The 25,794-nt window shown below is 43.4% G+C and overlaps 3 protein-coding genes across 4 annotated transcripts in view; 2 read left to right on the top strand and 1 right to left on the bottom strand.

The window, feature by feature from the left end:
• Nucleotides 1–246: 246 nt before the first annotated feature.
• mboat1 (membrane bound O-acyltransferase domain containing 1) lies at nucleotides 247–8,513 on the bottom strand. The gene is made up of 13 exons (XM_076152592.1): nucleotides 8,424–8,513; nucleotides 7,940–8,085; nucleotides 7,478–7,555; nucleotides 5,941–6,036; nucleotides 3,802–3,857; nucleotides 3,549–3,607; nucleotides 2,684–2,875; nucleotides 2,180–2,372; nucleotides 1,964–2,067; nucleotides 1,780–1,844; nucleotides 1,529–1,661; nucleotides 1,244–1,395; nucleotides 247–445 (listed from the first exon to the last, which is right to left on the bottom strand). Exons 1-13 carry the CDS (start codon nucleotides 8,511–8,513, stop codon nucleotides 247–249), a joined length of 1,563 nt encoding a protein of 520 aa, XP_076008707.1.
• A 2,481-nt stretch (nucleotides 8,514–10,994) lies between these two features.
• Nucleotides 10,995–21,429, top strand: LOC143002586 (transcription factor E2F3-like). The gene is made up of 8 exons (XM_076152756.1): nucleotides 10,995–11,529; nucleotides 13,453–13,570; nucleotides 13,779–13,909; nucleotides 14,033–14,121; nucleotides 14,860–15,018; nucleotides 15,214–15,328; nucleotides 16,158–16,299; nucleotides 17,323–21,429. The coding sequence occupies exons 1-8, from the start codon at nucleotides 11,248–11,250 to the stop codon at nucleotides 17,616–17,618; spliced, it is 1,332 nt and encodes a 443-aa protein (XP_076008871.1). The 5' UTR covers nucleotides 10,995–11,247; the 3' UTR covers nucleotides 17,619–21,429.
• A 239-nt stretch (nucleotides 21,430–21,668) lies between these two features.
• Nucleotides 21,669–25,794, top strand: part of cdkal1 (CDK5 regulatory subunit associated protein 1-like 1) — a 202,724-nt gene continuing 198,598 nt past the window's right edge. For both annotated transcript variants that reach the window (XR_012963802.1, XM_076152699.1), the window contains exons 1-3: nucleotides 21,669–21,802; nucleotides 22,224–22,387; nucleotides 23,264–23,376. Coding sequence is in view for 1 of the 2 variants with exons in the window: in XM_076152699.1 (XP_076008814.1) it covers nucleotides 22,230–22,387; nucleotides 23,264–23,376 (271 nt within the window). In the remaining variant the exon portion in view is untranslated. The remainder of the gene's footprint in view (nucleotides 21,803–22,223; nucleotides 22,388–23,263; nucleotides 23,377–25,794) is intronic.

Genomic DNA, 25,794 nt, shown 5'->3' with positions numbered 1-25,794 from the left:
GTCTTCACACAGTGGCATTGTTACTGGAGTGGGCAGGCTGGTGTTCAGTGGGCACAGAGGGAGAAAGTGGGACGTGTGGAGAGACGCCAGCATCTCGGTTCCTTGGGTTGATGCGTCTCTGTGTCAATACGGCACAAGCGCTCAAGTTATAATCCGCGTACGTCCGGTGTTGTTGGTTCAAATGCTGCGATGGCCGCTCCGCCATCGCAGGTCTCCCCATGTTTCCTTCAGGAAAAGAGGGGACTTTCATTCTCCTTTGCTGTTGTTGCAGTGAGCAGCTTCACACTGCAAAGACGCCAGTCTGGGGGAGGAGGAGGAGGAGGAGGAGGAGGAAGAGAAGGAGGAGGGCGTGTCGCTGGTGGCAGAGGGTTCACGAGGTTTGTGCCTCTGACGGAGGACAAACGCGGCCAGAATGCTGATGATGTGCACGTGAAAGTACATGGACCTAGAAAAGAGAGAGATGGGAACTTGCAGTGAAACTTCTCCAGAGGTGAGAGCTGAGAAGCTGAAGGATAAATAAACTAAATTTTAGTTGGTTTAGTAAAATGTGGGATTTTGTACTTCAGAAGGAGAAGAGGAGCATTCAGGTGCTCCTCTCCTTTTTAATCCACTTTCAGCCGTAACAAATGCTCAACCGCAACAAAACGCTTTTGGTGGCGGACGCAGAGCAGCTCTTCAATATGCCACACACACACACACACACACACACACACACTACTACTAGTACCGAGATCCTGGGAAGCATCTCTGTACTAAACTATTTAACCAAAATGTATTTTTTGACAATCTCAGTTTGCATACTCAAGAATGTCCAACATGGCCCCTAATCAGGAATCGACGACTCAACTCGACTCAATTCAAACCTGCCCAGCACAGGAACAGGGCCGTCAAAATATTAACCCTTCAAACTACTTGGGTGGTGGTTTGGGGATTTTTGTTTATACTTACAAATCAGTAAACATAACAAAGGAAAACAATTACATCTTTTCAATTTCTGTTTTCCCCTCAATAAATAACTCTCAGACAAATACACTTGATGTAGTTTGTAGGTAAAATAATACAACATGTCATAAGCAGCATCCATAAGGTGGAACATGTTTTCAGTATTGATACATCTGACAGACAGACAGTGTGATCCAATATAATGTACATTGTTTTGACCATCAGATAAGAGGGTGTCGTGTGTGTGTTTGTGTGTGTGTGTGTCTCCTCCTATAACCAAAGCAGTGAGTGTGTGAGGTACCTGTAATAAATCATGGTGGGCTCCACTGCCAGCAGTAGGAACGGCATCACCGTGTAGCAGATGGCCAGCTGAGTAGATGCCCAAGTTAAGACGTCGTAGCCCAGCTTCACGCCTCCGTAGCCCAGGAAGTAGTGGCGGACAGACTTGCGTATCTGGTGGGAAGAGACACGTGAACAGAGATAAATATGCATCCTTATGCTTCACACTCCTCACGACGGAGCAGAGGGACAAACAAGACAGACGGGAGGTTTCAGTTCGACCTTCCAGAGGCGACGGGATACTCACGGCTCGAGCTGCCATGGTGATGGGGATGGCGGTGATGAAGGTAAAATAGTAGCCTGGATAGACGCCGTGCCACAGGGCAGACAGGACGAAGGTCAGGGCCAGACTGTGCCGGGGGGCTCGGTCATAACACACACTGAGGAAGAGGAAGAGGAACAGGAGGGGAAACCGTTTTGGAGTTTACATCCATACCAAAAGTGTCAGATTGCCTCTTAAAATACATTTAGATACAAGTTCAACCGAGCCACACTTACGTTTTAAGCCAAATTCCTGTTCGAATATTCCAATTGTCTATGAACGTCTTAAAGCTCGTCGCCGTCTGAGAAGAGATCAGAGCTGCATCAGTAACATACAATGACCTCATACTGGAACCATGTGAACATTTACCACCGTACAACAAAGGGGTTAACGGAGGAACTCAGTGCTCCTTCAGTGAACCTCAATCCTCCAGATGTTGAGGTTGCAGATGAGGTCCCACGATGGCTGTCCATTTTCATCCAGGCCCATGAAACCGTAGCCTGCTGCGTTGTTGACGGCGTCGGCTGCATGACACGGGAAGAAACGCACCACACAACGAATGAAATGTGATGTCGACTACGAGACAAACTATTTTTCTAATATAGCTTGGATTGAATTATTCTGCACGCGGCTCACCGAGTGTCCAGGCAAAGTAGAACTTGGGCCTCGCTGCTTGTATGGAGAAGAAAGCGTAGGCGAGTCTGGTGAGGAAGGGGGCGTGGCTGACAAAGTCGGGGTCCACGTTGTGCGTTATTGGCAAGGAGCGGGTCACAATGAGGAAGAACAGCATGCAGCCGCAGCACACCAGCAGCTTTCCACAGACGGCGTGCTACAATCGATTGACAACACAGGTCACGTCCCCGCCAGAACAAGGTCGCTGTATGTCTGCATATTTGTTGTTTGGTATGATTAATAAGGTTAATAATGTCAGTGTGACTATATCTGAAATAATGTCCCGACCCTGTTAGCACCAGAGGAGACCTGTGAACGCGTCTATAACTCATGTTGTGCAGGAGAGGAGACATTATTCCTGCCTGGAGGTGAGCAGCACCGACTCTGTAAACTTGGAACATTGATTGTGCAACTCCTAATCCCAATCCTACATGTCCATTAAGATACAGGCAGTGGTCAGAAACGTACCAGAGGTGAAGGGTCGGGTAGCATGTCGTAACCGTTCTGTCCGTTACACGCCCCGGAGTGAGCCAGCCGGAGCCTCCTGCGGATGTGTCGGCCCTCGATGAAGTCGACGTAGTCCCTGTAGTTACTGCACGGCCCCACCAGGATGCTCAGGAAGTTCAGATTGTAGCTGAGGTACTCGATGAGGGTAGGCCTCTCCCTGCAGAAACAACATGAGAACTGACTGAGACATAGATTTTCACAGCCATAGGAGTGACATCAGGCGAAACGTAGCTGTTTTATGTTAAAGATTACGTGTGACAGAATGTGATTTTACACTGAACTACAGCATTTGTGCAGTATTTAATGTAAACACGACTCTATATGAATGAACATGAAAGATTTACCATACATTTTACGATACATTTCCAATTTTCCTTGGAAATGGCAGGCGTGCACATTGATGGAAGTGTTCTCGTCTATTCACAAGCAGAACAATGGAATCTTTCCATGCATGATAATGCCTCTTTTCTAACTTCCCAGCATGCTTTTGCATGGACAACATATTCACTATGGTCACATCATCTTGTCATTGTCCTTCATGGCTCCATGGAGAGAAAGACTTATTCTTCGAAACGCGTTAGCTCAGATGCTACCATAATGCATACGTTTGACAGGGAAAGTGGGTGCAGACACATACTGACTACATACACAATGTCTTATATTGCATAAACGTGTCTCAGAAAGTTATAGTGACAAAATGGTTTAAGGGTCACATTGGCCCTGGCTGATATATGATGACAATTTCAAGTGCACGTGATGTTTCACAGGCATATATACAATTACCACTGCATAAAAACACTTCAGTGTGTCAAATAGTGGTGAAAACCTGCCTTAGCGCCATCTCCCTCTGCTCTGGGCTCAGCTGCTCAGGCTTCTTACACATACCTGAAAAACAAGTGAATGTCATCAGTAAACCTCTTTAGAAATGTTAAACCACTGTCATATTGATGCTCTGTGTGTGTGTGTGTGTGTGTGTGTGTGTGTGTGTGTGTGTGTGTGTGTGTGTGTGTGTGTGTGTGTGTGTGTGTGTGTGTGTGTGTGTGTGTGTGTGTGTGTGTGTGTGTGTGTGTGTGTCTCACCGTCGTGGAGCTGGAAAGCCAGTGTGGTGATCTTCTGTGTTACGATCATTAGAGGCCTGAGGAAAGAGACAATATCTTTACTATAAAAACCTTATTTCAAAGCAATGACGAGTGGAAAAGGCGCACTCAAATGTCATTCTTTGTTGGTTTGGTTTTATAACACAAACAAAGGAGTAAATGCAAAAGGAAAAGAACCAATAAGAGGAAGGTGACAGACGGAGGTGATGAGAGCTCTAAAGGCTCTGTTCAGTGAGTCTGACCAGAGTCCTGCTCGGGTTTGTCACCCCTCATTCACAAAGAGAGACCCCCCCCTGACCCCGGACTGTGTGTGTGTGTGTGTGTGTGTGTGGAGAGAGCGTGCAAGAGAGAGAGAAGAGAGAGGGACAATTAAAGTTTAAACATGAGCACACACACAGAGAGAGAGAGAGGTTGCTGTGTGTGAGAGGGCTGCATTGTGTGCACAGCATGGAAAACCAGAGCGAGGCCGTCCGTGTGGCAGGCAGTGCCAGCTCAGTGAGGGCTGGCAGTCACTTTGAGAGAAACACTTTCCGGCTGCCAGGCAGTTTGTGCAGCTCTCCACCTCTGCAGGCTGTTTTTCCCGTGTCGACTGCAACATTGGCTCAGCGACGCAAGTCCAAATCTGAGCTTAGAGAGGAGCATTCAGTGAGCCTTCACGCCGTTAAGACTCCTTAGCAACCTAATGCACTGAAACTCAGAGAGAGAGCGAGAGAGAGGTGCCACGAGTCTCCTAATCCGTCTCTCATTGTCCGGTTGAGGGTGTTTTTCCTCCCTGATTATATCCAAACATTCCACAAATCGTTTCTACCCTTTTGTGATCCAAACCTGAAAAACCCCAAAAGTGCATATGAGGATGCTGGGGACCTGAGAGCAAAGCTGCCAGGGGACAGGATGTGGATTTGCTTGTGGGAATATAAAGTCTAAATTCACTAAAAAAAATACACAAAGCATCATTTTGACAGCAACTGCAACTACTCTTAATCACCTCAGTCTAAAATATCACTGTTTTCTTTGTCACCTGATTATTTCACTACCATAGTAGTAAATAACACCTAAGTGATTCACAATCCTTTATCTGTGCAGCCTGAACCTCTAACAGGAGCTGGAGCTCTAATGTAATATGCAGCCGTGCCATGAGCTGACTCACAGGCCTGGTTGCTCATCATGGGAGTCACGCGGCACACAAACGAAGCTGCCTGAAACTTCATCCAAAACCCCCGTGCTGCACCCTCATCATCTGGCATCTGTCATTTTTCAGCAAAACCTCCCATGGCGCCTCATGCATAATCCTCTGGAGGTGTGTGTATTGGTGGCGCCACGCAGGTTAAATATTTGTTTCAAACATGTTTCTGATGTTTGATCCTGGGAGGCATCTCCGGCCGTTCTGTCCTTTTCAACAACCGGTTCGTGAACAACACTCTTCCCCGCTCTGCATTGCACACTGCATCAGAGGGAAAGCAGTAACTCGACACCACAGCACATGGCTGATTCATTTCAAAATAGTCTTATTTCGATGATGCAATCTTTTATTTCTGAGGTGGTTATAATGTGCGAGTCACTTCACACATGGTGAAGGAGGAAATGCACCCTTTCCTTTTCTCCGAGAGGAATAGTCCAGTGTGTCGGCATGTCTCTCTTACAATCAGCGGCAATCACAGCAGCAGCTTCAGACCCCAGACATCCATTCTTTGTTGTAGAAAATACGATGTTATACATATGCTTGAAACAGCTGCACAAGAGGGAAACACTTATTTTGGTAGGATGGGAGGGTGCAGTCAAATTCTGCGTGACCCTCTGACCCTTAATTTCCTTACAAACTGGTTTCTTGCCATGCTGGTGATACAAGATCGCCCTTAAAAACGCACGTGTTACCAACAACAAAGTCACAGTTGCCGGGCAGGGGCGAGTTAGTATGTCCCGCTTAGCGATGTTGACCGTTAACAATCCAAACGGCGTAATCAGCTGCGTTATTGACACAAGGCCTTGGTTACAGTGACTCTGTATGCGGGTACAGCACCAATTAGGAAGCACTGACTGATAACAAAGAGAGACGACATGACTGATAAACTCCCACTAAGCAGGTGTAGCATAGAGGGGGGGGGGGACTCAGGGGCCACTCACCCAGAGAAGTCAGTGGATAGTATTCCGTATTTAAAGATGAAGACTCGGCCCACTTGGCACAGCGTCAGGTAGCCCATCGCCATCACCATCGAGTACCTGAGCGAGGGGGAAAACAACAAAACGACATCAGACCTGTACAGAATGATCATATCAACACAAAGGATGGAGATTTTAGAGTTTACAACCCCGGCTACTTCAGCATTCTTGCATTCTAAAACACACTCATTTCTAATCCGAGCTAAAAATGCTTTCCTCTTTGAATATTTGATTTTTTTTATTGATTTCCCTTGAATAAAGAACCATCTAGAATATGTTATGTCACTGCAGGGTTAACAGGCAGGAGAGCAGCACAGGTGCACCTTGTAACACTAACGAGGGCAGCATGTTACATTGACACAGGTTAATGAAGCACACCTGTGTTTGATCTGCTAACATCTGCCATGGTCACAAGAAAAAGGTGTTTCACTTTACAAATGGGTTGATTATTGGCTGACTGAATGGTGGTATTGTACACTGTGTCAATGAAGTGACATCATGGGCTTCTAGTATTTTAACGTGTCTGGGTCAACTCTGCTTGCTCACAGAGCGGTTTCGTTTCAGGATCACCATTTCAAAATCCTAATTGATCCATTGCTATTCAATCATTTTTTATGTATTATGTCATTTTCCTCCTCTCACCCTGTTCTTTTGATGAAGGGTTGTGTGTGTGTGTGTGTGTGTGTGTGTGTGTGTGTGTGTGTGTGTGTGTGTGTGTGTGTGTGTGTGTGTGTGTGTGTGTGTGTGTGTGTGTGTGTGTGTGTGTGTGTGTGTGTGTGTGTGTGTGTGTGTGTGTGTGTGTGTGTGTGTGTGTGTGTGTGTGTTTAACCTCGGTGACACAGCTAACCCCACCCTCAAGGACTCCATTTACTTTAGAATACCTGAACATGTCCTCAAAACCTCTATTCATGAAAGACGAGATGTCGTTACACACATGCGCACACGCACACACAGTGGCCTGACAGGTTTCATGTTTGCACGATTTGCCAAAAGCATTTCAGTTAAGTCCACATTTCCAAATTTCTTAAATGGAAAATGTGCAGGTGAGAAGAGACAGAAGAACCAAATAGAACTTCTGCCTAATAGAAGTTTCTACTTTTTTCAGACTTAAATGCCTAAATAATTTGTTTTGAATTTATCTTTTGGCATCATCACAATTAAGCTGAACCAAGACACACACACACACACACACACACACACACACACACACACACACACACACACACACACACACACACACACACACACACACACACACACACACACACACACACACACACACACACACACACACACACACACACACACACACACACACACACACACACACACACACACACACGACATTTGACAAGCATTTGCACTACAAAAATACAAAAAACAACAACACAGGTTCCTCTTTCTATGTTTACATTTTTGCAAAGACGACATAGGAATTTACCCATCGTCATCTTCAGCTATGATAGACACTCAAGTGTAAGGTAGAAATACCATAACATACCTGTGTACATTGTTGATGTCAGCTTTGGTGATGATCAGGTAGCTTGCAAACACTGCAGCAACAATGTGAGCTGCATACCTGAGGAGGAGGACGCAAACAATCCCATCAGTGAGTGATACGCTGTTTTAATCTACTTTCCTTTTATTGTCAATGGGAAAGTGGCCGTATGCCTATTTAGTTAATGAGTGTGTGTCAGTACAGACTACCAAAATCGCTTGTGTTTGTGCCCTCTTCTTGTCCACAGCCTTGCTAACTGGATCAGCTGCTTGGACATTCCCTCTATCAATTAGGCAGAAAGGTAGACAAATGATGTACACAAATCCCAAGTTTCTGAGGGGCCTCAGTGGTGCGGACACATTGGAGAAATTAGGGTGCAGTGCAGCCTCAGCAGCATCATTTGAGCGACGTACCAGTGCAGAACGGTGTGAGTGATCTGGCCTCAACTTTAAGACAGCATCTTACCAGCCAAAGCAGAAGATGAGGAAGGACACGCCGAAGAGTGTGGCCACAGCATGTCGCACCAGGGGACTGGCATGTTTTGGACAGAGGTAGAGCCGGAACCAGAAGGCAGCAGCCAGGGCAAACAGCTGGCAGGCCAGGAAATTCACCTATGTGGGAGAAAAAATTCAACAATAATCAACAAGTCACAAGATTTTGTTCTGATCAACAGAATTCCTGTTACTTCTGTATGGGGATGCATTGTTAAGTGGCTGTGTGGTCTAGAACTGCTGCACTTCACGCTTGTTATCAGTGCTGCGTTCAAATCATGTGGGCGTCGCTGGGTGTGGAATCACCACACGGGTTTTTTCTCAAAAAAAGTTCCATAAATATACAAATAAAGTGGCGAAAGTGGTGCTAAAACTTCGAAAGATATGACTTATAAAATATTTCTTTTATCAGAAATGTCCAAAAAAAATTAGCTTGAAGGATGTAAACAGATTTCTACCTGATCCAGCGGGAACCCCAAATATTCACTGACGGGCAGGAGCCACTTGGACCCGGTGGTTTTGAACGCAGCGTCCGCCTGCTCGCCCATCCTTCACAGCTTCTGTCGGAACGTCTCGCTGTTCGCGGTTGTTGTTATTTTAATCCCTTTTAAATGTTTCTGTGAGTGAAATGCATCATCAAAAAGAGGGGCTCCGTGACCAACTCCAGTCAGTCCACGCTGTGATTGACTCCAGGCTCGAGTTTTGTGGTCCCTCCTCCTCCTCCTCTTCTATCTCTTGAAGGTCTGATAGAACGCAACGAAAATTAGTGCAACTTCCGCTTATATTACAAAATAAAATAAATGTTAACGCGCGTTTTCAAATAGTGGCGATTGAAGTTGACATTGGACAACTTAGGTTTAAATGCATGTTTCGGAAAAGTTCAGTTTTGAATTAATTCCTTTTCAAAAGTGTTAGCAGCCTATTGTGCATTTTTTTTCTTCTTCTTTTTTTGTTGTGTAAGCACAATTATGCATGAGGTGCTAACAGCAAACTCTCAATGGTTAAACCTAAAAATATAATGCGCACTTAGATAGAAACGTTCAATTAGTAATAAAAGAAATAAAAATATGTTTAAAATATCTCGCCCTATTCCGGTACTAGTCTTGCTTTCTTTCGCGAGCTTGACATAGCACGAATTGACCAGGTGGACCAGGTGAACATAATCTAACAGGCCTTTTGTTGGTGATGATAGTGACACACATCAGAAAAAACGTTTGCAGAGTTGTTTTACGGGTGAGCATTGATTCAGACATTGCAGCAATTATCTATAATTTGTGCTGTGTGGAAATGTGGGTGTGAAAAGAGAACAATGCTTTCCTTTGAGACAAATCACCATAACACTCACTGTGCATTCAAAACTTTTCAATGGTATACAAGGTAACACATTTACGTTACAACTTAATTTACTGTGTTTTGGCAGAACACATAGCTCAATTAGTTATGTTTTGTGTGATCTCTGCGCAGTATCAGTAAAAAATATGTAACTAAATAATATCATTGGCTGCATTCAATGAAGGCACTGGTAGTGTGCACAATGAGGGAGTAAAGTCTCAAACAGAGTCTCAAAAGCTTGACCTACACAGCCTGCTGATCAAGCTGATCGGCCTTCTATCAGATCATCTCACCTGGGCGGTTCTCACAATAGTTACAGGAAAATGTCATACTTAAAGTTATTACAAAGACTGATTAACTGCACCTTCCTCTGGGGTATCTGCAGCTACATGAGAGAACACTATTATGGAATCATCAGGTAGGTCTGGGACAGTAAGTAAGTCAGGTCAACCAGGAGCAGATATGGTGTTTGGGTGTATTGAAAATTGATTGGTTACTTGAAGCCTAATCAGGTGCAGGTGGAGGACATCTGCTGGTGAAAACAATGTTGTACATGAAAGTATGCAGAAACCGCTTGACACACAGTATTTTGGCTGTGTTTTACTCCTGCACATGGACAAACAACTGAGACAGACAAATGGTTCACTCTGAAGCTGGGGATAAGGCCTATTTGTCACGCTTGTTCACTTTGTTGTGGTAGCAACACTGCAGGCAGTAGAATTCTTGTACTTAAAGCCGCAGCAGTCTTGATTAAGGAACATGAGCATATTAGGCATATAGAAATATGTGCAAATAGACATAAAATACTCTCAGAAATAGACCAGGGTTTAATGTATTTACACGTCAATCATAACAAAACTTGGCAAAAGGAAGACTACTTCTCCTCTGCCCGCTCACTCTCTCTCCCTCTTTCTCTTTCTGTTTCAACATACTTCCTGAGTTGTCAAATCTATCAACTGATCCTGGGCGTTCCCCCATCAATCATCTTACTGCTGTCAGACATTTAAAAAAAATGTTCCTTTGTGTGCAGTCTCCAGCTGTCTTTCACTTCTGAAGCGCTAACCTCCACCCCTCCTTCGCCACTATTCATCAGAGCCATCCAGCTTCTGTCGCTGCCCACTGAAGACCTCAGGAGTCCTGCTCCATGCTCCTCCCACCTCTCCAGTTTTACCACCACTGTCTAGACTCCATGGGGTGAATATTCTATTATGGACTCATGGTGATAGAACCCCATGAAGATCACTTTAATAGTGGGGTTTAATCGCCAAATGACTTAACCTTTTCTACTATCACTGCATATTAAATCATGCTATGATTCACTCTTTCTCATCTTTTTTTCCATTTATTCTCGCCTGACTTAAATATGTGGAGTAGATAAAGCATTATCTACTCTTTATTGCTTATAAACTGCAATCTTTTTGTTTTCCGACTGATACTTCAAGTATGTCCCTTCTTTGTCCAGCACACGTACTCCATCTAGCGGCATGTTAAGGAACATGCAAGGCGTGACAGGTGACGTAGCCTGTTTACAACTGCCCAATGAACACGTGGCGCGCTGAATTCCGAGCTGCCATTGGTTAACTCGGCACCGATGTGGGCGGGGCTTTTACTGTAATGACCCAATTACGTCTAACATGTAAATTTTGTTTGAAAATTTCCCGGGAAATCTGAGTTTCGCGGGAGGGCTCTTGAGCGCGTAAACCGTATCCCTTCATTCATCAGGCCGTTTCCTGAAGCCATTTCTAGACGGGAGAAACGAGAGTTGCGCTACTTTTTAATCCGTTGCATCTGCCTAAATGCACTTTTCTAACGAAAAATACTTTGCAAAAGTCGATGATTCAGACTCTCATCTGTATTTCGGTCTGATTATTTTTGAAGTCACTGCGGCGGATTAGCAGCCAGAAGGGTTTGAAAGTACAGAGAGAACAGGGGTTACCCCGAATACGCAAGATGAGAAGAGGGATCTCCTCGGCTCAGGACAAAGTGATTTTAGCGGGGGTTGGGGGCTCTCCTTTGGACAATAATATAATTTTAACAACTCTATCGGATCGTTTAAACCCCGGACAACCCAATGCTACATATATCCAAATAATTACCACCCCACCGCCTTGCAACGTTACTCAGACATCAAATGTGTGTTTATCCGAGCCTCAGATAAACAACATTTACTCAACTCCACAACAAGCTGCAACAAACGGAACTGGACAACGACCCGCTTTAGGAAGACCACCGGTAATCCTCCTCACGGCTCGTTTCGACATGTTTTGCCTCGCTACAACTAGCTACAAAACACTGCAAATTGTTAGCATGCTAGTTTAGCCGAGCTTGTTGTTCCGAGTAGCTAATGTTAGCTTATTAGCCTGGGCATTCGCACGACTAAACTAACTAACCTAACCTTAGCTAAGTTGACCAAAGTGGCTCGGTTAAGGTCTTTGTGTACGTCACCGCAGTAACCGATGCCTACAAGTAAATTTAGGGAGTGCAGAAGCCTCGTTACGGCTTCTACTGTCGTGCTATGCTAACTTCATGGTGCCTTTGAGTTCAGATGGAAGTGTTGGTAAGAGATGACTAGCGGTGGCCTAGTGGCTACTGTTAGTGTCTTGATTTGAGGGGGAAGGGAGGTTGTGTAGCTCCTAGGTTAAGTATTTGGCCCAGTTTAGCTCGACAGTAGCAATAAACAGATAAGTTACCAAATAAAGGCTGATGTATGACTAAAAATCCACTGCAGTTTCTAAACTATCCAGTGGTCTTTCTCTCTCCCAGTCGTCTCTGAAGATGCAAGCCAACTTGGATGGAGCTTGACAACATGAGTTAGCTTTGAAAGCTAGCAGTGTTAATTAAAACGTCACATATTACGGCTGTAAACTCAAATCATGCAAGTGTTGTTGGTTTACTATCGTGAATAAAGTGCTTACGTTATGGTGACTTTCATGCAAAGTACAGTGAAAGTGGGAGTTTGTTGCTTTTAGTGTTGTTGCAAATTTCCTGTCACAAACCACACAAAATGGTCTCAGCAGCAATCCGGGGAGAGTTAACACCTTAATTATCTAATCATATTTAATGAATTAAAGCAGCATGTGTGTCTAATGCTGTAGCCATGAACTGGCAGGAGGGAAGGGGGGGAGGTGAGTGGAACTGCATGCTGATATAAAATGGCTGACACTTTGTCAACAGAGGGCATATTATTCCATCTTAGACTAGGTTTGAGATGAAGTATGAAATGAAAGTTAAAGAGCTGATATGGGGAAATTATCTAACATGGCTGACAGACGAGTGTGATAGTGCTGCTTTACTGCTCAAGGGCTTTATGTCCACCTACTCTGGGTTTACTGGTTGTAGAATGTCACCATGACGCCTCCCTGCCATGTCACTTTGGGGACAGATAAAGTGTTTTGGTTGACATTAAATGAGCTCAAGTGTTATATGATGAATGATGAATGAAATTTACCATGTAGGATGTACCATGTGCTTGTTTAGCATAAGTTTACTAACTCATCTAGATGAGTCAATGAATTATCAGGTGCTTTACATTCAGGTTAAATGGGTTCCAGCTTTTGTCAGGCCACACCAGGGTTGCTGTAGTTGTTGTAAATGTGTCGAAAGTGAGTTAACGTCTTCCAGGAAACCGGGCGTTGCATATTTGACACTTGCAACCATCTAACGGTGGAGCTAAAACACTTAACAAGGGCCGCCCGCACAAATGAATGCACCACGACTGCAGATACTCATTTAGGTATGACACCAGTAACAGAATCAATCTTATGTAGATTTAATCCAGGATGCAGGGTTCTAAAAATACTTCTTCTTGAACCGCAGTTTGGATTCTTATTCAACCAGGACATGAAGAGACATGAACCAATACACAACTTCAAATCCACTCCAATCATCTGAGTTCATAACCTAGTCATTCTGCCATACATACCTTTGTATTTCCAATTTTATTTTCTTTGCCTGTGCAATACTATAATGGGATTAAAACCATCTTTCACTTGGGCAATCAATTCAACATCAGCTGCATTAACTTGTAAATTGGACTTCAGAATGATGAGCACTTGAGTCTTAATGTATTAACCATCGCGACAGACTTGAGGTTGACTGAAGCACAAGAACAACTGTATCTTTACCTGCTCTTACAATGTCTTTCTTTCCTTGTAGGCGAAACGGCGATTGGCGCTCGATGATTCAGACCACCAGTACCAGTCGGAACCAGTCAGGACTCCAAAAGGCCGACCAGCGTCCACAACCAATGGGGCGCGGCTCAAAACACCCAGAAGTAAGAAGCCGGGGCTCAGCCACACACCTGAGCACCATCATACATGTGTACAGACATAAATGTGAAAATGTGGTGTTCCAGACCCATTGGAGGTTAAAGCCCTATAATTCTCATAAGTGGAGGTTGAGCTGCATCGTCTGAAAAATAACATTCTTAGATACGACTGGATGACTTTAGGTTCACATTTTTCATCTCCTCTCTACTGTAGCGCCCAAGTCTCCTCCAGAGAAGACCCGATACGACACCTCTCTGGGGCTGTTGACTAAGAAGTTTGTGGAACTTCTCGCACAGTCTTCCGATGGAGTTTTGGACCTCAACCTTGCTGCTGAAACCTTACAGGTAAAAACGGATAAGTATATGCTGCCAAATGGTGGAATGATTATGAATTGGTAACGGAAATCTACCAACTTTTGACTTGTACGTGTTATTAACGTAATTTATATGGCCTCTATCCCAATGCAGGTCCAGAAAAGACGACTGTACGATATCACCAATGTATTAGAGGGCATTCACCTAATCAAGAAGAAATCAAAGAACAATATCCAGTGGATGTAAGTTGATGCATGTCTATACTTCCTTTTCACAGCCACACTTATTTCTCATTTCTTTCCCTTTTAGAGTAGTTACGCGTGTCTTAGTTGTCCGTTTATTGCTTCCTTTGATTCCCATTCCTCTTTCATGCACCTTTATCTGTGAACACGTCTACCATCGCTGTCCATGTCCTTGTTCAATAATCACCAACAGCGTCTATGCTTTAAAACTCGTCTGTAAGCACACACACACACACCTATTTTCCAATTTACCCCAAACCAACCAAGTCCCGCGGTGTTTGCCTGTTTTCTTCCCTCAGGAATGAAATGTTTGGCCTAAGTTTAGACGCCATGGAACTATTTTCAAGCCATATCAGCCACTTCAATGCCTGCAGAGCACTAGCTGTTCTTGTATCACGTGACCATTACATCACAGTTGAAATATTTAAGGCCGACGGTTATTTGAGGTACTTGTATCTATGGACAATCTCTGAACATTTTAATATCTTCTTTTAATATCACAACAAATGGGACACTAATGGAAGCCGTGAATCCAAACTAACTGCAGCTGTACTATATCATTTTCCGTCGGAGAAATTACTTACAAAAACCTTTGACACTCACTTTCCAAGCCTACAGGAGTTGAATGTTTGATACATAAAAACAGAAGAATCTGTTTTCACTCGTGTGTGTCTCTCCCTCCCGTCTTTATGTTTGATTAACCTAAACATTTCCGTCACTTCTCTCTCTCTTGTGCAGGGGCTGTAGTTTGTTGGAGGTGGAGGGGGCACTGAGCCAGAGGCAGAGGCTGACGACGGAGGTGTCGGACCTGGGCGACGAGGAGCAGAAGCTGGATCAGCTCATACAGAGATGCAGCATAGACGTACGACACATGGCCGAGTTGCCGAACAACCAGAAATATCCTTTTGTTCTCACTTGATATTGTCATTTAAAAGCTTTTTAGATCGGGTGAATGCATTTTGACTCTTTCAGCAGATGACGCCACCACAGATAAAAGATCACAATGGGTTATTCTTAAACGTATTTGCTGTGTAATTCTATTCACCGGCGTGTGTGTGAAAGCGCTATTTCCTTGACCTGTTTCGTCCCCACGCATGCCTATGTAACATACCAGGACATCAAACATCAGGCGAACCTCAGAGACCAGACTGTTATTGTTGTCAAAGCACCGTCAGACACCAAACTAGAAGTACCAGACCCTGATGAGGTATGTCGACACGTCCTGATGCACAGACTAGATGTGTCGTCACCGTACGCAAACACTCCACACTTCTCCTCCTGTCTTATGCGTCTTGGGATGTAGATATTGTGCCCAAAGTTCCAGAGGGACAGAAAATGGCTACTCTGCAAATGCTGTCAAGCTTCATGTAGAGGAGAAATCCTAGAATGTATAAATGTGTTTTCTGGGCATATAACTGTTTTGGAAAGTGGTTATATGTGCCAAAGGTTTGAGAAACTGTGAACAGTCAAAATGGTTGGGGGGCTGTGGCTTGCTGGAGTCACAGTGTCATAATGGCAAATGAAGGGTTAATCAAACTAAGCCAGCTGCGCAACAAAAGTTAAAGTTGAACACACCTGTTGGGTTTATTTGATATACAGTATATCGTAAATATGTGGTTCTTTCATTTGTAGACTTTGCAAAATGTTCATAGTAGTCGTCATAGTAACAGTTGCTATAACACTACGACTAAGTGACAGAAAAGTGTGAGAATTGAATTGTCAGCGTAGAGGCTCAGTTTGAACACAACCCCCCCCCTCCGGATCCCTGAACCTGTTTTTACAGTTTACCGCAAAATATTGTGACAGACAACGGGTCTAGAACGTGTTAGTGGAGTTCTGCACCCAGACTGGCTCCGCAGGTTCCGGCCCACTCTTTAATTAGTTGGAAGAGCGCGATGACGCCACAACCGAAGAATTCTCAAGGCTGATTTATGCTCAGTGGCTACTTTCATTACATACACCTGTACGATCCATGCAAGTTCTTTTTTTGTTGTTGTGTAATTTCACTTATTCATTTTGAATTCCCCGCTCTCCAGAGTCTATCCATCCATCTGACCAGCACCAAGGGTCCCATAGAAGTCCTGCTGTGTCCGGATGATGAGCACGACGCCAAGAGTCCGGTCAAAAACGGCGTGGTGGACATCAACGGGAACTCGCCCTTCCTCAAAGTCCTTCAAGGTTTGTCTCAGATCAGAGGAGTCGGAGAGGAAATCACTCCGCTTATTCAAATGGAACTTTGCCAATTTTTTAACATGCTAGTGGGGAAATTAACATGCAGATAATTACCTCAGTGATCTCACCTGGCTAAATTGACTTCTTATCAGAGCAGACGGTTAAATATGGCGCCTGGCCCGACCCGCTGGAGTCGTGTGGTATTTGTAAAGGAGTGGATGTTTATTCTGCCTGAAAAGTAAAAATAAAAACAATGAAAATGAATTTGAGGAAAGTAAAGTGGTCTTGCATGATCCCGTGACCCCACTGCAGGTAGACTGATGGGTTAACATGCTTAGTATTGTGTTCCTAACAAGATTAAATTAGGCAGGAAACATCTCGGTCACCTCTACAGTGTTTGGCTGAGATCATATCCCAAACGATTTGCTCTAAAACTTACCAGAAATCTCTTCACCAAGCAAATCGCCCGTGTGGGAGCAGTTTGGCATTCAGCTGGTCTGCTTCGGCTTTTTATATGAGCCAAATGACGACGAAGACTGTTTGTAGCGTGGTTAGTCAAGGTTCTGTGTTGTTTACACAGCCCTGTTTACTTAGCGACTTTTTCTTGGGATTTCCCTGCTCCGACCCTCAGACAATTCGCTGAGAGGAACAAGCAAAGTCCAGTAGCTCTCACTGCCAGCGGGTAAATGTACTGTAACACTTCTGGCCCCTGATTTGGATCGAAATAAATGAACAAGTCTGCAAACACTCATAAATGTCCAGTGTGGGATTAAACGGCCCATAAACAAAAGCTGAAACTCCAACTCCAGTTCAAACCATCCACATTTAGACAACCATTCATAAATATCGGTTCAGGGTCTCTTAACTCTGTCGATCGACTCTTATCGAGTGTGTTCTCTCTCTCTCTCTCTCTCTCTCTCTCTCTCTCTCTCTCTCTCTCTCTCTCTCTCTCTCTCTCTCTCTCTCTCTCTCTCTCTCTCTCTCTCTCTCTCTCTCTCTCTCTCTCTCTTTCCCTTTCCCTCTCCACAGATTCCAGCTGCACAACCACTTCCTCCAGCCCCGCCTTCGCTCCGCCGTCCTCCGTCTCCGCCGTCTCCGTCACGACCCTCTCCCCCATCTCCTCCCCTTTCACGAGTCTCCTCCAGCAGACTGAAGACCAGATCCCTTCATCGCTGGGGCCTTTCTTAAACCTGGGACCCCCCATCCTGGAGCAGGACGACTACCTTTTAGGCCTGGCTGACGACCAGGGAATCAGCGACTTATTTGACGCCTATGACTTTGATAAGATGCCCTCTCTCGGCCTGGATGATCTGCTCTGCAGCTAGCCGGAAGGGAAGAATTTAGTGAGGTATTTTAAATGTCCGGGACTTTGTAGTTAGTGAAAGCTAATGATAAATAGAAAGAAAAGGAAACAACGTGTGGGCTTTTTTGTCGATCCCACAGGGAGGAAATGCCAGGTTCATTCATCGTGGTAAGGAGAGATGAAGGGGCCGCGCATGCTCTCACACCCAAGATTACGACCGGTCACAGTGTGGGGACGCGTTCGTTACACTTTGTCCGAGGCTCGGCGAGGCCTTCAGCGTCGCTTCTTTCGGGTGGGAAACAACCGAGAGCAAGCGAAACCATTTAATGTCAGGATCACATCACTGCTTACCATGCTGGCAGTAACCAATGCTGGAACAAAGAAGACCCCCCCACCCCCGCTCCCCCACACACACACACACACATCTAGCAGACATAAAGACGTCATTAGGTTTACTTTCTGCAGTTAGGGTATCTATGGAAACGGACAGAAGATCTTAAAGCCCCAGGTGATTTTGTTTGCGTTTCTCTCATTAATTAATTTATGAGCAAAAGGTCACACTTATGACAAATAGGTACACAATGTTGCAAGTGTAAATTTAGGATTTTAAACAGACACAGACAATTCAGTTTGAGACAGCGTTGATGAGTAAGATGATCTTATGTTTAAGTTGTGCAGAATGAACTTTTTGACACCTATTTTGTCTGTGAGCAGCCGATATTTATGTTCCCGAAGAGTATGAGTCGGATATGGTTCAACACTGTGGGAGTCATTTGGACTGCATAGAACTAAACAGAATTGAACACAATTGCTAATAGGAATAAGGAGTATATAGATTTTTAAATAATTGAACATAATTTGCGCGATTCTTCTGTAAACCATCCAAAGAGCAGGCGACGTTACATTCCTGTGCCGTGGTGGCAAAGGAAATGCTTCACACAGGAACAGGAAACGTGACGTCACCCAGAACTCAGAGTTTAATCGATGATGTAACGCAGAGAAACAAAACAAATCCAATGTAGCCTGCAAAGATTTTTCCTTTAAGTTTACATTCGACATGTAAACTTCAAAGCCACATGTTTGAACTCATACTCTTCTGGATACTTTATGGATACACTTCTTTTGCACTGTCTAATAAGTAATGAAGTGCAATCACTGGACTGGATTATAAATTGGGAGATGTTTCAGCAAAAAGGCTTCTTAAGTTCTAAACTTGTGGGGAAGAACACACAGACGCCCGTCACTTGGGCAGTCTGGCACTGTTTCCCTCGTCCCTCTCTAGTTCTACTGCCTACTTTGACTGAACGGTCACATTACTTCATACAAAACTGTCAAATCAGAATATTGGCTAGAAATTTGGAGACTTCTGTGTGTCGCCAAGTTAATAGTTCAGTTCCAAACCCTCTTAAGTGTGTGTCAGAACTCAAGAAGCCTGTCCGATGATCAATGAGATGTCTTTGAAGCTCATATTCCAGTCCAGTGATTGCTCTTAAACTACTTGGCTGACTGAGATGGTCCTTCAGACGACTTTTTCGCGCTGCTTTAATCCATCCTGTCTTCATCAGCAGAAGCTGCCGTAACCAAACTGCCCTGAATGCATCTCCCAAATGAAATGAGACATCCGATCATCTAGCTTGGCACTGTTGTCGTGGATGCAACCAGCCTGCAACAGCGCCGGTGACGGGATAGGCTGCGTTCAGCTTTTTTAGTACGAGCACGAGTTGACTTTTAATGGATTTTTTAATACTGTAGATGTTAGTGGCTCTCGAGCAACTCAAAGCTGGATTGCCACTGATGGATGCTTTAGCTTATAATGAATGCCAGAAAGCCAGAAAATCAAAAACACAACTATTTTCAAAGCTTCTATGTCCAGAGGCTGCTGCTGCTGCTTATTGAGAAGAAAACAAAAAACGGTTACCATAAAAAGCTAGCTAATAAACTAAATGAACCCAAAACAAGCATGTGATTTTTATTTCACCCCCTCCAGACAATTTCAGAGTAATGGCCATTTGGATCTAACAGCTTATTCTCTTTGATTACATCCCGGGACAGAACATGTTTTAGCCTCTGCAAATTGATGCTGGTTAGTGTCGTCCATCTCTCCCCCTCCAACCTGACTGTTGTGTGCTTGAGCGATTTGAGAGTGAAGCATGTGTGAGTTATGTCAAAGATCAAGACGCTTGCTAAAGAGTGAGCCTGCCATGTGTAAAATGTACATGTTTCTAAAGTTTCCAGTGCACCAGGTACTGTGGCTGCCTCTCACTTGATGTTTGACTGTAGTAACAGGGGCATAGAGGTACATGCCGTGCTGTGTATGAGTCTTTGGATTCACCTTCCAAGACATAGAAATGACCCTTGTATTACTTAGATGTGATGATTTCATATTGCATCGCACTTTTGTGTATTGATTGATGTGTGCGTGTGTGTGTGTGTGTGTGTGTGTGTGTGTGTGTGTGTGTGTGTGTGTGTGTGTGTGTGTGTGTGTGCGACTCCACTTGTCCTTTGGTAGAAGCATAAGTCCACCTTTGCTCTTAAAGCAGCGTGACGCCGTCAAATCTTAAATTTGACCTCTAGAGCGCACACGTGATGGAGAAATGAATTTGCAATGTTTTCTTAACTTTTTAAGTACGGTTCATTCTCTGACCTGATTCAAAAGAAGTCAAATACATAATTTATCCCCCAAAATAACAAACATAATGTGTTCATTCATTCATTGTTAGTCTGTTTGACACTTGTTGCCCTCTAGTGGCCAATAGGAGGCATGGCAATGCCTGTGAACTGTGGGAGCTTTACTTCTGTGACACTGTGTGTCCTTGTTTACTTTTGGATCAATCTGAGGGAGTCTGTGTGACGTTTTCTTCAGTTCTACCATTCAGACGTGTCAGAGTGGAGTATTGAGGCATTTTGACAAACAAAATTCAAGACTCGACGCAAACCTCGTCCATTCTGTTCAGGAGGAAAATTTCATATTCAGTATAATAGTACGCCTAGTATACTAATAATTACGTGCTCTGATTTACAGAACACCGTTTCCCTTATATGCATATTTATATCAATGTTTATATGTATTTATATAAAGTCGAGCTCAATTATTTCCCCCCCCCATTTGGTTCACTAACAACGGTTGTGCTATTTTGTAAGTGAATTTATATATCTACTTATATTTTCCTCCATCTGTTCCAAGCGACCAGAATCTGGTCACAATATTTTATCCACTTGTACTTGATGGAAACATGATTTTTTTTGGAAATATTGTATCTGTCTGTGGGTTTGTAATGGAACGTTGATGATTTTAATGCACAGCTAAAGCTCGTGTCCATGCCAGTGAGTGTGAAAATGTTTTATAGGAGGCTTCAAATGACAGCTCCTTCATGTCCAATGTGTCATTCTGTGTGTGATTTCAGCGTGAGAAAAAAATAATAACTATGGCGTTGATATAAAAAAACCCCAAATTAAAACGGTTTCCTACTCTATTTCGCAAACTTACCAAATACGACATAGTGATCAGTAAGTGTTCTTAAAGGGTTGTTTGAAAATATTTGCCATTTTGAAATAAAGAAAAGACAGTCAAATGATACTGCTGCTGCCTGTTAATGCTACAAATGACAAAAATGGAGCTGTAAGACCACATGATAACATCTTTTGCAATTTGTGCGCATGGGCGAAGGTGAATGTTCTCCAACTAATTTCATGTTCACAATGTGTGTTATTCAGCGATACTGCTTTTGTTTGTTTAACATCTGTATAAAATGTGGATTTTTGACTTTTTTTTGAGGGGGGTGGGGGTGAATTGAATTGTTTTCTACTCTGGGCGTTTGTAATGGAAAATTGAAATAAAGGCAATATGAATAAGAAAAGATGCATACGTCTGGTTTACATTAGTTTGGTTTATATTTTTGAGAAAATGTAGGAACACTTCACTTAAAGTATTTTAACTCAATGAGAAAGTTGGTGGCTGGAGTAATTTTGAATAAAACTTAATTTTATCTATTCGTAAATATTAAGTTGATTTGCGTCATAATCCTGCGTAGGTCTAGCGGAAGCGCGTTCAATTTGTCCCTCGTCCCCTACCGTAGCTAACCAGCATGGCGGCCTGAGAGTTTGACAAGTCTGTTTTGATTGTAGAAAACCTCAGTTTTTCGTTTTTGAGCCAGCCTTACACCGCAATCCACTGTTGGCCGAAGTAGAAACTATATTACAACACAAGTAAGCTTTTTAAATGTTATTTTTCATTTTTCTCCTGTCCAAAATAAGTCAACACGTGGATAGTAAATGAGGCGAGCTGCCAAGCTAATGTTAGCTTCGTGCTATCACCAAACAAAGCTAATTTCAAGTCGCTGATCTCGCCTTAAAGCCAAATTAAACATATTTCACGATGTAGCGCCTGAATAGCAACAGCTTCTATCTGCAACGCCGGTTTAAAACAAACATGTACCGCAAATGATAATTTCAAAAGTATGTTCGTAGGTTTTTAGTAAACAGGTTAGATAGGTGACACGCGCTACGTTTGTTTACCAAGAATACAGCGTTAAATTTGCGTAAACTGAAACTAAATTGCTACGAAAGTCCGGATTCTCCCTGATGTAAGGTCTCTATGCTGTATTTCATTTGTGTGTTTGGTTCTCAGCCCATCATGCCGTCTGGCTGTGACCCCCTGATTGAGGACATTGAGGACATGGTGTCTGCTAGTGACCCCACTCCTAATGAGAGACTGTCGGCCAGGAAGAGTATCATACCTCGGACCAGGAGGAAAAAGGAGCAGATGATTCAAGAGGAGCTCCAAGCTGACAGGTACGTGAACGCATCAGGAGTTAAGAAGTGAAGATTATGTCGACCCTGTTCCACATACAGGTGCATCTCAATAAATTAGAATATCGTGGAAAAGATAATTTACTTCAGTAATTCAATTCAAAAAGTCAAACTCTCAATTATTATAGTTTCATTACACACAAAGTGAAACATTTTAAGCCTTTATTTGTTTTCATTTTGATGATTATGGCTTACAGTTCATGAAAACCCCAAATTTAGTATCTCAGAAAAATTAGAATATTGTAGACTCAAGGTGTTGCACTCTAATCAGCTCATTAACTCAAATCACCTGCAGAAGTTTCCTGAGCCTTTAAATTGTCTCTGTCTGGTTCTAATTTATTAACTGCTACAATTGCAGCAACTCAGACTAAGTCAAGTTCTTAAATTAATTTATTTGGAAACGTGGGACATCAATCTATAGCTTTTTTTTAAATATAGTGTCATTGAGTTAGAAGTTGCATTTTTGGGTTAGGGTTGTTATTGTATTGAAAAAAGTCTTTGAGCTGACTGCGTGCATACAGTTATGGGACATTTTGGAGATCGTTTTTGATACAGAAAGAGTGGGAAAGAGAGAGAGAGACAGAGAAAAGAAAGAAGGTTGTGTATGTATTATTACTATTATTTTTGTTGTTTTACTTTTTTCAAAGCGAGGCAGAGAGCCTGAAAGAGAGAGAGAGAGTAAGCAGAACTGAGACCCTGAAGCGAAATGGGCAATGTAATGTTCAAGAAGTTGCATTTGTCTGTACGAACACACAAACCATTGCGGCGTGTGTGTCTATCCTGTGTTAGTTCTAAGTTAAGATGCCAATGCTGATGTTTCTGACACACCAACTAAAGACAAACATTCCTCTTTTCTAGTTTTATCCCCGGCACACAGAAGATCTGGATGAAAACATGGGGCTGCAGTCATAACAACTCAGATGGAGAATACATGGCTGGACAGCTGGCAGCCAGCGGATACAAGATGACAGGTAAGAGGCACGAGGGAGACAGGGGAGGGACGGTCGGTCGTATCTCCCTTTTAATCACAAGTCTTGATCGTCATTCGTGATATTCTATTGTTCAGATTTTGTAATTTACTTCTCTTTTTAGTGAGTAAAAACAAACCACCTGAAATGAGTGGCTTGTGACTTTTTCTTTTTTACGTATTTGTTTAGTTAGGCAAGAATAAATGGCCATGAGTTGTTCCCTTAATTACAGAGTGGGAAAGGCAAAGGTGATGAATGCAAAATGAATCAATGATAGAGAACAGAAGGGGAGGAAGAATAGATGAATAAACACAGTAAATATTGACAAATGGCTGAAGGGAGGAATCTATAATTTAACAAGATCGGCAAACGCTTTCTAGATGGACTTTTGTTTGTTTGGATGAGTTATTAGTGGGAAATGAATATCGGCTGTGATAGCACTGTTTTTGTGTTTTAGATGGAAGACCAATGACGTAATAAATGTAAGGGGAGCCGCAACAACTTTGAGCACAAGAGGGCAGTGTTTCCCTTTAGGTGGGCCTGAAGTTGTGTGCCATCTCAGCCTTTTCAGACAGTTGGTTGAGTTTGATGTTTCCCATTTGTAGAAAGTGAAATGGGATTTTGGGAAGTTGGGGCTTTAATTTAAGGGAAACGAGGCCTTTAAGTGCCAGGCGGGACTAGAGCTGATAGTTAGCACAGTTTCTTTTTGGAGCAGATTGATGTTTTGATGAGGACAGACATGACGACTTGATAAGTATGTCACACCGTTATGCTCCCGGGGTTCCTTTGTCCTAATGTTTACAGCAATGGTTCCCAAACTTTTTCTGCAGGACCCCCCTTTTATAGATCAGAAAATCCCCAGCCCACAGCCCCCCCACTTTGGGAGCCACTGGTTTAAAAGAATTGCTGGATAAAATGTGATTAGTGCCAATTATAATACAATTTGATTCAAACTTAGGCAATTGGATTCTTCGTTGTCTCAAAAAATAGATCTGGTCAACATTACGTTTCCTTGATAAATGTTACATCCTAGAGTGAAAGTCGGGCATCATAGTTGACATGAAATCCGGTTCATTGAGTACGTTGTTAAAGTAAATGCCACGTTTGATCTGCTGCAGTTTTGCATGTTGTTTGCATCCTGTCCAAACATACAGTCAAGTAGATTTCCAGAGGTTTCTCGTGCGGGATTAAGTGTGTTTGTGTTGGTGTCTGGATGCAGGTGAAAGAGATTAACACAGAGACGGAGAGAGACAGAGAGAGACGGCGAGAGACAGACACGATTCAGTCTGTGTGTGTGTCTATTTGGCTGTTGTGGTTGCCTATTTTAAAACAAATCTTTTGTGTGTGATAGTCAAATTGTGTGTGTGTGTGTGTGTGTGTGTGTGTGTGTGTGTGTGTGTGTGTGTGTGTGTGTGTGTGTGTGTGTGTGTGTGTGTGTGTGTGTGTGTGTGTGTGTGTGTGTGTGTAATCCTTCATCGATCACTGTCACCAAACGCTCCGTCGTGTGTTTGTCATGTATTTAAAAGCATTTTTTATGACGAGACATGCACATGTAGGAGTCGGATTTAATTGTGTTAGGTGTGATTAATTGTGTGTGAACGCACATGTATATAGTATGTATGAATGTCTGCTTTACGTGTGTGTGTGTGTGTGTGTGTGTGTGTGTGTGTGTGTGTGTGTGTGTGTGTGTGTGTCAGAGATGGAGAGACGGGGGGTAAGGGAGTTAATATTAACCCCTCAGGCGTTGCTCTCACTAAGGGGTCTCTACAGCCATAGAGGGACATTAATCAGACACTTCAAAAATGCAAATCGACTCTCTAACACACACACACACTCGACACAACTTGCACTAAACACAGGCCAATGGTTTTCCCCTGCCGTCTTCAAGTTTGGAGCCTTGATCCCTCTATCATTCCCCCCTGTCTTTGTCTTCACCCCCTTGTTTGTTCTGTCCCCTGAGCTCCTCGCAGCCATAACCTGTCTGTCCCCGGTGTTCCGTCTTTCCTTTGTTGTCTCACTCTCTGTCCCGACGTAGCAGCAGGTCCCGTGTCAAGTGCAGCTCGATATCTAGTCGGCTAACTACTTAATCGACGTATTCGAATTCTCTCAGGTCATAAGATTGAAGCTTGATTATTATTTGGATCCATAGGATGTTCCTAGTCTTCCTCCTGCTCGCCGAATAATAGCTTTTTCCATATGTTTAGTTTGTTAGGGAGCATTTTTGAGCGGCCTTGTGGTCGTGGCTGTCCTAGACCGGAGGGTTTTTAGGTCGTGTCCCAGGATCACAGATGGGTCCAGGCTCCAATGAGTGCAATGAGAACCTTACAACATACGCAGTGATGAAATGAAATGTACAACACAATTAGTAATCTGAGCAGCCTAATGTGAAAACTGATCAGGATAAAGTGCCGTGGTCTGTTG

The sequence above is a fragment of the Genypterus blacodes genome, unplaced genomic scaffold (assembly GCF_046128005.1).
Source record: "Genypterus blacodes isolate CSIRO-AG114 ecotype Tasmania unplaced genomic scaffold, CSIRO-AGI_Gbla_v1 ptg000057l_1, whole genome shotgun sequence".
Classification (NCBI taxonomy): Eukaryota; Metazoa; Chordata; class Actinopteri; order Ophidiiformes; family Ophidiidae; genus Genypterus; species Genypterus blacodes.
This window is presented reverse-complemented; position numbering and strand designations above follow the sequence as displayed.

Coding starts and splice junctions, on each gene's coding strand:
- mboat1 (XM_076152592.1), bottom strand. CDS start 8,513: ATGGGCGAGCAGGCGGACGCTGCGTTCAAAACCACCGGGTCCAAGTGG. Junction 6,037..7,477: donor GACATCAACAATGTACACAG/GTATGTTATGGT, acceptor CCCCTCGCTCAG/GTACTCGATGGTGATGGCGA. Junction 3,608..3,801: donor GGCTTTCCAGCTCCACGACG/GTGAGACACACA, acceptor CTTGTTTTTCAG/GTATGTGTAAGAAGCCTGAG.
- LOC143002586 (XM_076152756.1), top strand. CDS start 11,248: ATGAGAAGAGGGATCTCCTCGGCTCAGGACAAAGTGATTTTAGCGGGG. Junction 11,530..13,452: donor CCGCTTTAGGAAGACCACCG/GTAATCCTCCTC, acceptor CTTTCCTTGTAG/GCGAAACGGCGATTGGCGCT. Junction 15,329..16,157: donor AAGTACCAGACCCTGATGAG/GTATGTCGACAC, acceptor CCCGCTCTCCAG/AGTCTATCCATCCATCTGAC.